The following is a 14898-nucleotide window of genomic DNA, read 5'->3' as shown; positions in this document are numbered from 1 at the left end:
TCTTAAATAGCCCTCCTCCCCTTCTCTTCTCCCTCCCCTGTTCCCCCCATCATCCAGAGCTCAGGGCTGAAAGGACAGGTACAGGAAACACTTGTTCATTAAGAGCCTGGACTTTAGTAATTCAGTCAGCCATTCAGCCAGTCATTCATTCATTCAGTCAGTCAGCCAGTCAGTCATTCAGTCAGTCAAACAGTGAGTCAGTCATTCAGTCAGTCAGCCAGTCAATCATTCAGTCAGCCAGCCAGTCAATCAATCAATCATTCAGTCAGTCAGTCAGTCAGTCAGTCAGTCAGTCAGTCATTGTCAGTCAGTCAGCTAGTCCGTCAGTCAATTAGCCAGTCAGTAAACAGGGAGAGGAGGTAGTCTGACTGGATCTTCATCACTGTTAGCTCAAGGCCACATGCTCTTTTTCATTACTCTGAACAGACCAGCTGAAATGTAACTACAACCAATTTCATTGCAGTCTATAAAGCTGTCCATCAAAATCCTACCGAACAGAGGAGCAGAGTGGGGGTGGAGGGAACGAGGGAGGTGCTGTTAGAGGGAACGAGGGAGGTGCTGTTGGAGGGAACGAGGGAGGTGCTGTTAGAGGGAGCTGCTGGATTCAGGACAGGGTGTCAGCGAGTTTCAATGGCGAGGCGGGAGAGGAGGAGACAAGGAGTGGGCGGTGGTACCGGATAGTGTTCACCTAAAAGGTTTTGACCTAGTGATGTACAGGGGGAAATGCTCCATAATCAAGGGTTCTGGCAACACTTTACATTAAGTAAACATATTGTATCTACCCATTTAAATGATATCAGTTCAACATAATGTAAAGCGTGAAACCATACAGTACATGGTAAACAATATTCATAGAGGTAAAAAACTATATTTTGCTCAAAACGAGTGGAACTTTAACAAAAACATGTTCTGTGCATGTTACTATTATGAAAAGGTGTTGTAATGTGTGGTAAGTACAGTATCATATTGTGTGTTATGTATATACCTCACATAGCACTGTCATGGCCTTATGTTGTGGATTTTAACGAGCTGAGGTCAGTATTGAGGCCAGTTGTCCTTGCTGTCTCTGAAGAGGGCAGGGAAGATGTTCTGTGTTTCAGGATATCAAACCATTTCTGAAATCATTGACCCAAAGTCAACAACAAACAATTCCTTTAAGATCCATTTATTAAAAAAGAGACAAATAAGTTATAATATTTTTTATTTGTTAGAATTCTATCAGTGTTTCAACATTAATATTTAGAGAGCTAGTACAATTTCTACTTTCATGGCTAGCCTTTCACAAACCAATAGAAACAGCTTGCTGAGTTTTCCCTCCCCTATGATAGATAATACTGAGTGGGACGAGTCAGTCAATGCCGTCAGAGAGCCAGTTAGCAATGAAAGTGTGCACCGTAGGATTTTTCTCTGTTATGGTATTATTACATATAAACTCTTAAAAATATATACTTCTGTCAAATAACTTGACAACAACTATGTACACTACAAAAATACATTTTCATATAAATAAATTATATGGCATACATTTATCTTTGTAACTGAAACAATATATATCCTCGACAACCAAGACCAAATGGCAGTCTGTAGAAAACCATAGATAATTTTTTTCCCTTTTAAAATCCTCTAAGAGCTATGGTGAGTCTTGTAGTGTAAATGTTATATACTCTTGTTTCCCTACTTAACATTAGTAAGCACTTTATACAGATTGAACACCATTCATGTCAAAACAACAACTGTAATAGTATTTTTCAATAGACATAAAAATCCCTGCATTTGTTATCCACTGACATTTATGACCAAACAAAACAAAAACATCTTATAATACAAAAATATAAATATCGCAAATTCAACGTAGAAAAACCAAACACAAACAAAACATTACAACATGTAAGAAAATAGTTGCCAGCCATGATTTTTCTCCATTATTGCCAATGTGACATCAGGAGAAAGAAGAAAGATTTCCACTCAAGCAGCTGACACGTAAAAAGACACACATAGCTACACGTGTTAGACAGGGAGACTGTGTGTATGTGGGGGGGGGGGGTCTGGAAAGGCATGACCGACACACACCGGGCATTATGGGGGGGGGGGCTTAGTGATCCCTGACCCTTGAGGCTTTGGCCTGCGATATTTAGCAGTTGAGAGGGAACTTCCAATTAGTGTCATGGTGTTATGTTGTGGATTTTGACGAGGTGAGGTTGGGTGGGTGGGGACGGCTGGGGATAAATTGGGGCCAGTTGTCTTTGCTGTCTCTGAGGAGGGAAGAGAGATAGGACGGACACACACACACACACACACACACACACACACACACACACACACACACACACACACACACACACACACACACACACACACACACACACACACACACACACACACACACACACACACACACACACACACACACACATTGTTAGACCAGATAGTGCTAAACCCTTCAGCTCTCTGGGCGGTGTATCTTATTGGGTAAAGAGGAAGAAAGAGTTTCTTGTGAATGAAATGTGTAATTCAGTCAAGTGCCATGTTGAGTTGGGAAATACCGTAGCTGTAGCTTATCACTAGAGATAGGACAACAATGTATATTTACAGTGAGAATAACAGAAGTTGCATTCATGAATAAAAAAGGAAACAAACATGTAAACTTCACAACAATATCCTCCATAATGGCCTTGACTAGCTACCATGGATTTTGTCCACCAATTGCAATATTCATTAAAGTGGAATTGACAGCATTTTGGCAACATGAAATCATATCAAAATCTGTTAATCTACACCCCCAGGAAGAATATCACACGTTTTTAAATCTGTTAATCTACACCCCCAGGAAGAATATCACACGTTTTTAAATCTGTTAATCTACACCCCCAGGAAGAATATCACACATTTTTAAATCTGTTAATCTACACCCCCAGGAAGAATATCACACGTTTTTAATCTGTTAATCTACACCCCCAGGAAGAATATCACACGTTTTTAAACGTTTTCTGACAAGCGAGCACATTTGAATAAATTCATAGAATGTTTGGGAATTACGTATACTAAGGCATTTGTGAAAATCCTATAGAAATATAAAGTGGGAAAGCGGCCGTGCGTTTGGACAATTAATAGACACTGCAGTAAATTAAACCTAATAAAAACTTCTGTCTCGTCCAAGACCGGAGTCTACACAGACCTGTGTGCCATAGCCTATCAGAGCTACAGTAGGCATTTATACAAACAAGCCATTTGCCACATGGGCCTGTCATCATTCACTTTGAACTGGACTGTGTGTTTACAGGCAGAAGCAACAGCGCGCGACATTAGATTAGAATGCATTTGCCAAAAGCCACTAAATACACCTGAATGGATTTCTGCAAATATGTAAATACCATGGGAGTCTATTTAAATTTGGGAACTTCACAGTCCTATTGATCAAACAACCATGAAAAGGTAGGCTCTCCTTCCGTTATGCACATCAACAACAACAAGATCAACAGCTAATGTTAGCCAGAATGAGATAAGCTAAAAATCTAACGAGGGAACATTAGATAAATCTTCTCAAACTTTTTCAGCTAGTTGGCCATCAAAATTGCACTGATAAACAATGGGGAATTGTAGCCTACTCATCCTTCTTCAGCTTGCCTGCCAATGCATGCTTGTCCCAACCAAACACCCAAGCTAACTGGCTAAAGATAGGGTTAGGGTTAGCTACTTCCAGACACAAATGAGAGAACACCTCACTCTGACCATTTTACTCGCCCTAGCAGAGCTGGTTAGGCTGTTGACATGTTATCTGAGAATTTATGAATGCAAGAGATATGCTAACTGGATAACAGTCATTCAAGTTCTCACTAGCTAACCAAATGACACCTGCATCTCTAGCTGTGTATATGAGGGAAAAATGTCAGTCACTCACCCACTCCTCCAATGGCATGACATGTCACCCTCCTAGCAGCTAGCTTGCTAGCTAACGTCAGGCTCCATGTTTTTAGGTTGCTACATAGATACGCTAGCCTATTATGACTGACTTGTGATCATTGACGTTGCTAGTTCGGTTGTATTGACATTCCCAACCTTAGTTACATTTGTTCATTTTTGTCCAAAATATTGAGTCATTGAAACTGAAACAGTGCATCCTGGAGGCAGCAAACAACATACCAGACCAGCTGTGATTTACAACCTGATAGCAATGTTTTTTGGACTACCAAGAAATGTATTGGTGAATTATATGAATCATGGATTGAACTGCATCCATCTATTCTGCCAACAATTCCTTAGTGTATGTCATGGAACGTTGAGTCAAATAGAACCTATTTTTAAACCTCTTATGTTGGTTTTGTGGCATAAACTAGGAATTTTATATTTTTTACTGATATTATGATTGTCTGTTTGTTTCATATCAGCAAAGTAGTTAACACGCTGTCAGTTCCATTTTAACTATGGGAGTGATACTTTTACGCCCACTCATGCTACTATAAGATGACTCATGCTACTATAAGATGACTCATGCTACTATAAGATGACTCATGCTACTATAAGATGACTCATGCTACTATAAGATGACTCATGCTACTATAAGATGGCCGCTGAGAGATATGTCATCACAGAGGAAATAGGAGATGGGTAATTGAGTTCAAGGGACACCCAAGTCACAACAAACACCTTTTATATCTTCTACATATCGGCTCGTATTAAATAGCACGCATAGCGTGAGTCAGAGTTTAACAGTAATTGTTTCATAACTACCACAGGTTTGTGATATGCAAATTAATTGTTTAAAAAAAAGTACCTTTATACACAAACATACACACCTGCACACACACATATATAAACACACACATACATGCCCTGTGTAGCTATTGAGTAGTTTCACTTGACGTGATTGTTAGTCTATTTCTTTTTAGAGATGTATCTGATGAGTTACCCACCCACCTACGCACCCACAAACCCACAATCACATTTAAACACACACCTCTTTCTAACATAAAATAAACATTTGCATAGAATTATTATACAAGTTATTATACATTATTACAAAATATTTGAAGCAGCAACAATGTATGCTGAACTGTATTGTCTAGATGAAGCTTCCTCATGGCACAGATCCACAGACGATTGAACAAAAGTAATCAGAGATTTCTCACACACGTTTGTTTTACTGTCCTTGTGGGGACAAAATAATTGGTCCCATTCAAAGTCCTATTTTCCCTAACCCCTAACCCTAACCCCTAACCTTAAGCCTTAATCTAATCTTTACCCCAAACCCCTAATTTAACCCTAACTCCTAAACCTAATTCTAACCATCACCCTAATCGTAACCCTAACCCCTAAGCTTAAAATAGCCTTTCTCCGTATGGGGACTGGCTAAATGTCTCCAATTGTACATGTTTTACTGTGCTTGTGATGACTTCTGGCCCCGACAAGGAAAGTAAAACCAAAAACACACACACGCCATAGAAAATGATGTCCCCAGTCTGCTAAAAAAAGGAGCTGTCCAGCTCCTACATTATAGCTACTTCTTTGTTCATATTTACATAAGTATACATATTTTAATGATGGATAGAGATATCTAAGATAAACATCCACGGGGTTACAGTAAGAATGAGCACCATGGCACTAGCCACCACTGGGTTATGTGTGTCGCTGAGCTGCGCTGCATTGGGCCGCTGAGTGAGAGAGGGAGTCCATCTTTGGCCGTTGTGGTTCTGCTCTCCTCCCCTGGAACAACAGAGAGAAAGACAACAGAGTTAGAAACCTGTCATGACAGCACGCACACACATCTCACTCTCTAAAGGCATAACGCTCAATATATTATGTTCAGTTTGCAGTAAAAAGGGTTTGAAGGACTGAATGGGGACATTTCTGCAAGTAACAAAACCAAAGAAGGAAAAGGAACATTCATTGCAAGTACTTTGTGGATGTAATACCAACATGTGAATTACTTCACTGTCATGAGAAGCTACAAACTCCATTGAGGCTCACCTCAGCTTGCCCTCTTATCAGAGTCGCTCTCAGCTGCCTCACACTCCACATCCTGGAGCTCCATGGCCTCCACATTGGTGTCCATCTTGGTTCCTCTGCAACCCGTATGGACCTTCAGTGGCACATGAGGGTGCTGGAAGGCAGGCTCAGGCTCTGCGCCCCTTGCTGTGTGGTAACTGTCCGCTGCAGTGTGTCCTGGGTAAGAGGAGGTAGGGCTCTGAGTGGGGGGAGAGGCAGAGTGGACGGCGATGGTAACCGATGCAGAGGCCGTTACCGTGGTGATGGGCTGGCAGTAAGTAGGGGCGGGGTTAGAGTGGTGAGGTTGGTGGTGATTGGGCCGGGGGTTGTGGGATGGACGAGTTCTGTGCCCCGCAGAATGTTCTCGGTGGCCTCCCGAGACAAAATGGCCCTCGGAGCCGTAATGGCCTCCAGCCTCAGTAGCAGTTTCAAAAGCGTCCATGCGCGGGCGAGCTGGGGGCAGCGACTGTAGATCCCTCTTGCTGAAGCGACGGGATAAACCGGGGTGGGCATCCGACTCCGGCAGGACAGACTGACAGGAGAGAGATCAGAAAATCAGAACAACTTGTACACATGCTCAACATGTTCAGACAGAGAGCGTGAACATACAGTTGAAGTCGGATGTTTACACACACTTAGGTTGGAGTCATTAAAACTCATTTTTTCAACCACTCCACAAATTTCTTTCTAACAAACTATAGTTTTGTCAAGTCGGTTAGGACATCTACTTTGTGCATGACTCAAGTAATTTTTCCAACAATTGTTTACAGACAGATTATTTCACTTAATCACAATTCCAGTGGGTGAGAAGTTTACATGCACTAAGTTGACTGTGCCTTTAAACAGCTTGGAAAAGTCCAGAAAATTATGTCATGGCTTTAGAAGCTTCTGATAGGCTAATTGACAAAATTTGAGTCAATTGGAGGTGCACCTGTGGACGTATTTCAAGGCCTACCTTCAAACTCAGTGCCTTTTTGCTTGACATCATGAGAAAATCAAAAGAAATCAGCCAAGACCTCAGAAAAAAAAAATTGTAGACCTCCACAAGGGAGGGAGCAATTTCCAAGCGCCCGAAGGTACCACGTTCATCTGTACAAACAATAGTACGCAAGTATAAACACCATGGGACCACGCAGCAATCATACCGCTCAGGAAGGAGATGCGTTCTGTCTCCTTGAGATTAACGTATTTTGGTGCGAAAAGTGCAAATCAATCACAGAACAGCAAATAACCTTGTGAAGATGCTGGAGGAAACAGGTACAAAAGTATCTATATAAACAGTAAAACGAGTCCTATATCAACATAACCTGAAAGGCTGCTCAGCAAGGAAGCTATTGCTCCAAAACCGCCATAAAAAAGCCAGACTACGGTTTGCAAAGATCGTACTTTTTGGAGAAATGTACACTGGTCTGATGAAACAAAAATAGAACTGTTTGGCCATAATGACCATCTTTATGTTTGGGGGAAAAAGGTGACCACCAACCGTGAAGCACGGGGGTGGCAGCATCATGTTGTGGGGGTGCTTTGCTGCAGGAGGGATTGGTGCACTTCACAAAATAGATGGCATCATGAGGTAGGAAAATGATGTGGATATATTGAAGCAACATGTCAAGACATCAGTCAGGAAGTTCAAGCTTGGTCGCAAATGGGTCTTCCAAATGGACAATGACTCCAAGCATACTTCCAAAGTTCTGTCAAAATTACTTCAGGACAACAAGGTCAAGGTATTGGAGTGGCCATCACAAAGCCCTGACCTCAATCCTATAGACAATTTGTGGGCAGAACTGAAAAAGTGTGTGTGAGCAAGGAGGCCAGAAACCTGACCAAGTTACACCAGCTCTGTCAGGAGGAATGGGCCAAAATTCACCCAACTTATTGTGGGAAGCTTGTGGAAGGCTACCCGAAAGTAGCCTTCCACACCGAAGTTAAACAATTTAAAGGCAATGCTACCAAATACTAATTGAATGTATGTAAACTTCTGACCCACTGGGAATGTGATGAAAGAAATACAAATGTAAATAAAACATTCTCTCTACTATTATTCTGACATTTCACATTCTTAAAATAAAGTGGTGATCCTAACTGACCTAAGACAGGGAATTTTTACTTGGATTAAATGTCAGAAATTGTGAAATACTGAGTTTAAATGTATTTGGCTAAGGTGTATGTAAACTTCTGACTTCAACTGTATGTCACATGTGTGTGGGCATTATCTGAAGCACTTACAGAAGACAAAGAGTAGGCTGTGGCGTTTCCTTGTCTAGCTGTCCTTCTTGGCACTGCTCCTTGTCGCACCTCCTCTGCTCTCCCAGCTCTGCCTCTAGTGGTGGGGAGGTCGTACTGCTGCAGCTCCTGGCTGATGCCTGATGCCGTGGTGTTGGAGCTGTACTCAGAGTCTGACGAATCAGAGCCTGTACCTGTCCCCGTCCCTGAGGTGGTGTGGCAGGGGTGGACGGAGAAGTGGACCACGTGAGGAGGGGGCTCTGGGGACGGGGTGGGTAACTGGCTACACCCATCAACAGGGGTCACCTGAGGGGGACAGAAAAAGGAGGGCGGTGTAAGGAGATTAGGGAATTATTTGTATTCCTTTTTTTGTTTTTACACAAACTATGCTGCTAAATAATTTCATGATGAGCTCGTGTTAGAACATTCAATAAAAAGTTAGGGTTGGTTCACCAAAATACGTGTGCGTGAAAAATGTGTGGGTGTGTAAAAAATGTGTGTGTAAAAAAATATGTGTGTGTGCAAGCCATTATTTCTGCAGGATAAACCATCTGACCTCTGGATAGGGGCCAAAGTAAGATAGCAACACAGGGAGAAGGACCAAACCATTCAGCACCCCCAGAATGGTCAGGATGGCCAGCACAGCAAAGAAATACCTGCAACAAACCAACAGTCTACTGTTAAGACATTCAACATGGGCACGACATTTTATCAACCACCATACACCAACACCACAGAAGATAAGGTAGCAAAGAGTCACAACCACTAACATTCTCTGGTCATTTTGTCAGAAGCTTTGAACAACTTAACCAGGGGAACATTAGTAGCATCACATAGATACACCTGTGACAACCACAATGAACACCGGACACAGGCATTAGAGCAAAGACACATCTGCTAAACCACAGGGTAAGCATGATAGCCAACATGAGTGTGTGTGTGTGTGGTTTGTGTTGGTGTGTGTGCGTGTGTGTGTTTTGTGGAATGCGTGGGGGCTGGTGTGGGTATGCAAGGGTGTTTATAGGTATGTGTGTGTGTACAAAGAGAATACCTGGAGCAACCACAGAACAGGAGAGAGGCTGTGAAACATGAACTAGATCAACCATTACACATGCCTGAAAAGACCATGACACACACGCACGCACACACGTACATTGGTTAAGTAGGAAACAGAAATTTACCTGTCAAGTACTGCCAAAGAGGGTTAGTCTTTAGAAAGCCGCACAGAGAAAGAGAAGGAAGCACATTTAACTGGAGTTGGTTAATTCAAAGGCATGGAAACAAAGGGGGAGGGAGGGAGGGAGAAATTGGGGTATGCGGTGTATAAGCAAACATGAAGACAACAAAGCAGTCAGGAATGTGGAGAAGGGGGAAGGAGGGGGAGAAGTGGGAAATAGGGAGAAGGGGGGCACAAAAGGACAAGGGCCTCTCCTTTTCTGATCTAAAACAATAGGCAGAAGAAAAGTATAGAATTGAAACAATTTAGTATAGAAGGAATAGAAAGAGAACAATGAACAGCACCACACCCTGGCCTACCTCCCTTTCTATCACTTTCTCTCTTGACCTTTTTTACAGCTAAGCCCCTGTGAAAAACCCAGCGCTCTACAATCCTGTCTAATTAAATCTCCAGTGTATCAGGAAAGACCCCCTGTCTAATTAAATATCCAGTGTATCAGGAAAGACCCCCTGTCTAATTAAATCTCCAGTGTATCAGGAAAGACCCCCTGTCTAATTAAATATCCAGTGTATCAAGCAAAAAACAATATCTAATTACATCTCAAGTGTGTCACACAGGTAAACCCCCCCCGTCTAATTAAATCTCCAGTGTATCAGGTAAAACACCCCGTCTAATTAAATCTCCAGTGTATCAGGTAAAACACCCCGTCTAATTAAATCTCCAGTGTATCAGGTAAAACACCCCGTCTAATTAAATCTCCAGTGTATCAGGTAAAACACCCCGTCTAATTAAATCTCCAGTGTATCAGGTTAAACACCCCGTCTAATTAAATATCAAGGGTATCAGGTTAAACACCCCGTCTAATTAAATATCAAGGGTATCAGGTTAAACACCCCGTCCAATTAAATATCAAGGGTATCAGGTAAAACACCCCGTCCAATTAAATAGCAAGGGTATCAGGTAAAACACCCCGTCCAATTAAATAGCAAGGGTATCAGGTAAAACACCCCGTCCAATTAAATAGCAAGGGTATCAGGTAAAACACCCCGTCCAGTTAAATAGCAAGGGTATCAGGTAAAACACCCCGTCCAGTTAAATAGCAAGGGTATCAGGTAAAACACCCCGTCCAGTTAAATATCAAGGGTATCAGGTAAAACACCCCGTCTAATTAAATATCAAGGGTATCAGGTAAAACACCCCGTCTAATTAAATATCATGGGTATCAGGTAAAACACCCCGTCTAATTAAATATCAAGGGTATCAGGTAAAACACCCCGTCTAATTAAATATCAAGGGTATCAGGTAAAACACCCCGTCTAATTAAATATCAAGGGTATCAGGTAAAACTCATTCTCTCTCTCTATTTCTCCTACTCATCTTTCTCCCCTCTCCAGTTGCTTCATTAAGGAAGGCTTTCCTCCTCTTTTCGTTCTCCTGTGTGTATGTGTGCGTGTGTGTGTGTGTACTCTCAGTACTCAGGCTCAAGTTGCTCCATCCTCTTGGAGAATGCTTACTGTCTATGTGTGTGTGTGTGTGTGTGTGTGTGTGCGCATATCGTGTATGTGTGTGTGAGAGAGACAGAGAGACAGAGAGAGTGAGAGCAAAAAAAGAGATAGACAAGAAAAGAGAGAGCTGCTGGTTCAGTTTTCCCAGCGAAGTAGCATCAATAAACAGGCCTTTTTAGACAGGCTATAGAATGGGACAGGGGCTGAGACTGGGGACAGGGGTTGAGACTGGGGACAGGGGTTGAGACTGGGGACAGGGGTTGAGACTGGGGACAGGGGGTAAGGATGCAGTGAGGGAGGTGAGGCTACAGCTTCTCTCCCTTTTCCCCCTACCTCTCTCTCCCTTTCCCCCTCTCTCCCTTTCCCCTCTTCTCTCCTCTTCTCTCCCTTTCCCCATTTCCTCCCCCTTTTCCCATTCTCCTCTCCTCTCTCCCTTTCCTTCACCCCTCTCTCCCTTTCCTTCACCCCTCTCTCCCTTTCCTTCACCCCTCTCTCCCTTTCCTTCACCCCTCTCTCCCTTTCCTTCACCCCTCTCTCCCTTTCCTTCACCCCTCTCTCCCTTTCCTTCACCCCTCTCTCCCTTTCCTTCACCCCTCTCTCCCTTTCCTTCACCCCTCTCTCCCTTTCCTTCACCCCTCTCTCCCTTTCCTTCACCCCTCTCTCCCTTTCCTTCACCCCTCTCTCCCTTTCCTTCACCCCTCTCTCCCTTTCCTTCACCCCTCTCTCCCTTTCCTTCACTCCTCTCTCCCTTTGCCCCCTCTCCTCGCTGTTGGCCTCTCTCGACACGAAGATGGGGAAAGTAGCTGAACTCAGAGTTTCTGCCTTGGTTTAAAGCCACATCTACACTGAAACACACACACAAGCACCCACATACACAAACACCGCGCTGGAGCTGTTTGTAGTGAAAACATTTGAGGGGTTGACAAGGAAAGTCAGGGAAACATTTATTTCGGCATGAAAAGAAAAATAGGAGTTGGCTGTGTTGTTATTCTGCAGTCTTCAGGCACAGAATACCGCAGACTTCAAATAGCCTGAGACAGAGACTGAGACTAAGTGGACCAGAGGAGATGAGGAGAAAAGGGTTAGTGTGTGTGTGCACTCTCACTCCTAAGCACGCCATCGTTGACCCCCATGATAACAAGGTCAGGGAGCAGGGCGGTGTGTGTGTTTCCAAACCACATGGGTGGAGATGGCCCTATTTGCTTAAAGAGATAGATCACCCACCTTACAAAACTTCCTCCTTGATGGCTACTTAAGACAGTAGTCTGCAGACATAACCTAGACACTGTTCCAAGATATGCTTAGCTACGGCTCTAAAGTGCGATCAACTTGGTCGCATATGCAACAAAATATTTTGCTGTGTGACCAGGAGTTTTATTTTGGGAGCACCCACTGTGAGACTAGGGAACAGATCTCCCAGATAATGATTGTTTTAATGATAAGGTTACGCTGTACCATTGTTTCCAAGCGCCCTAGAGAAAAAAGTGGGTGCAGATTCGATAGCGTCATGGTTGCACCATTACTACAATGAAAACGGCTTGCTTGTAACCCAACCAGGTAAAAAGATCTGACCCATATAACCGGCGTAACATTTGTATCATTCTATAGCCCCCCCCCCATACCCAACTGGTGGACTGCAGGCCTCGACTACACAAAAGAATAATAATACAAATAATAGCCGGGCTTCAACCCCTGGTATCATATAAACACATGTAAGACATGGACAAATGTGGAGAATTGCAGGAAATTAGATTTAAAACAGACAAAAAGATATCACAGCCCTATGCAAAATGTGGAGAATTGTGGGAATGAACAGTTTGAGAGGGGTACGAACAGTTTGGGGTCGCATGGGTTGGGACGTGTGGGTTTGTTACTACGCCGATAAATGATGATATCCATCCGGACCTTTGTCGTTTAGGAAATGTGTGACCGGATCTCTCAAATAGTACTTGAGTACCCCTGCTATAGCAGTTCGCCGGGATTGCATTTTACATCGTTAACCATTTGTTTACACTTTGTTAAGTCATGTACCGTCATTGGCTAGCTAGCTAACCACCTAGTAACTTTACCAGTATAACCAAACACTTTGGGGCACAGAATGAAAGGGAAAGGTTCTTCAGGAGATTCATGGTCATAGCGATCAATGAATGAGAGATATCTTGCATGTCCTTATCACAAATCTGACATTTTTAAAGAGACAGTGTACAATTTTCAATGTAATGCATCTCAATGGGAAAAATGCCTTTACAGTGTTACATATTCATTTCTAGTGCACCACACGTGCTTCAAATGTAGAGGCCCAATATACTGTAGGCTGTATCTCAATCAATTGAAATCATCTTCTTTTCTAGTGCTCCTAACTTTAAAAAAAACACTGGGAGCACTAGTGCTACCAATGAACATGTTTAATTTAGAGCCAATATGCTTAGCACTTAATAATAGGAACCTTGTCTCACACCTCCCCCGTGTTAGTTTTCATTTGTATTTCTCCCATCCTTCCCCTCAACTACAGTAGCATCGAAGTGTGTGTATGTCAGAGAGAGAGAGAGCGAGAGAGCAAGAGAAAGACAGAGAGGAGAGAGCGAGAGAGCAAGAGAAAGAAGAGAGAGAGAGCAAGAGAAAGACAGAGCGAGAGAGAGGGAGAGAGAGGGGGTAGAGTAGAAAGGGATGGAGGGAAAAGCGGCCTTCACGGATGAGTGGTGTTTCAGGTAGATTCCTGTGTGACATGCAGGCTCAGGCACAGCCTTAACGCTCGACTGACGCCACAGAAACACCACAGAAACACCACAGAAGATAACACACTTGAATAATGTGACACCGGCAGGTAGAAATGTTGAAACTGTTCATTACTGCTTGCAAAATAACGTCCATACAGGTTAGAACACCTTACAATGCAAGAAGATACCAGTATCTCCCAGCTTTGTAGGCTAACGTTCCTTGCTAGCTGACAGCTGAAGCCAACATCAATTCACTACCCCCCCCCCCCCCTACCCGCACACTTTTATAAAATAAGCCACTTCTCTGCAAATGATGATGAGCAGTACAATAAAATAAGTCTCAAAATTGAAGGGAAACAGGTTGTCTGTGATCTCTATCCTCTGAAATCAGCCAAAACAAGCTCAATAACTCAATGTATGCGCACACTCTTATTGAATATGCATTCATGTAAATAGGCCTAGAATACATATTGATTCACCCAGTTTATCAATGGAGATTTACCATTCAAATAAATGATTACCATTATGTTGTTAGATTGGTAAAAACTAAGTCAAATGTACGATTGTATAATTGATTCATTAATGCATACATGGCTGCCTCTGACAATTTTTTACGTAAGAAATGTCAAATGTAATGATATTGAATGATTGAACAGAGCAGTAGCTGAGTTTAGCTATCTGGATCAAGTGCCATTCTGGGACTTTGGTTAAGAGGGTCACCGTAACACCGGTACCTTTTGGACTCCTAATCCCTTTTAAACATTGTGTGTTTGAGCTACAGACTTCTGTACCATTGGATTCGTCCATTTCTTCTGCATCCATAAATACCCAACATTAGTCTGTGTGATTGGGACTGAACTAGAGCGGTGTTTGTGAGAGAAGGACAGATCCTGAAGAAGCCCTTGTTTTACAAAAGTGTCTGTAGAATGCGAATGGTTTGAGCGAACACACACATGTAACATGTTTTGCTTTATAACGCTCACAAGCTCCACAATAGTATTTAGAAGGTAAGGGGTTCTTCTACATAGAAGATCATAGTAAACCACAGGACAGTGTCTATAATACTGTACGGGGTTCTTCTACATAGAAGATCACAGGAAACCCCAGGACATGAAGCACATAGTTGCTGTCACAAACTCCACACAGAATGTTACTGACTAGTTTGATATTCATTTCCCAGTGAGCAAACAATGTCTGTACTTACAGCATTCATATACATTCATTTCTAACAGGCTTTTGCTGGCATTTTTTTTAAATAAATGCAATTGTTTATGTCAAATTGTTTTGTGCTTTA

General features: G+C 42.7%; 1 protein-coding gene across 2 annotated transcripts in view; it reads right to left on the bottom strand.

The window, feature by feature from the left end:
* Window positions 1-1184: 1184 nt before the first annotated feature.
* Window positions 1185-14898, bottom strand: part of LOC129826590 (protein patched homolog 1-like) — a 164034-nt gene continuing 150320 nt past the window's right edge. Inside the window, exons 21-24 of one of the 2 annotated variants that reach the window (XM_055887495.1) lie at window positions 8762-8861; window positions 8209-8511; window positions 5965-6514; window positions 1185-5700 (exon numbers count right to left, since the gene is read on the bottom strand). In XM_055887495.1, coding sequence (XP_055743470.1) covers window positions 5966-6514; window positions 8209-8511; window positions 8762-8861 — 952 coding nt within the window. In that variant the 3' untranslated portion in view covers window positions 1185-5700; window position 5965. Of the gene's footprint in view, window positions 5701-5964; window positions 6515-8208; window positions 8512-8761; window positions 8862-9386; window positions 9415-14898 lie in introns of those variants that run through there. The other variant, XM_055887496.1, reaches the window with a different exon arrangement.

The sequence above is a fragment of the Salvelinus fontinalis genome, chromosome 28, assembly GCF_029448725.1.
Source record: "Salvelinus fontinalis isolate EN_2023a chromosome 28, ASM2944872v1, whole genome shotgun sequence".
Lineage (NCBI taxonomy): Eukaryota > Metazoa > Chordata > Actinopteri > Salmoniformes > Salmonidae > Salvelinus > Salvelinus fontinalis.
Note: the sequence above shows the minus strand (reverse complement) of the source record. Positions and strands in the feature narration are given on the sequence as shown.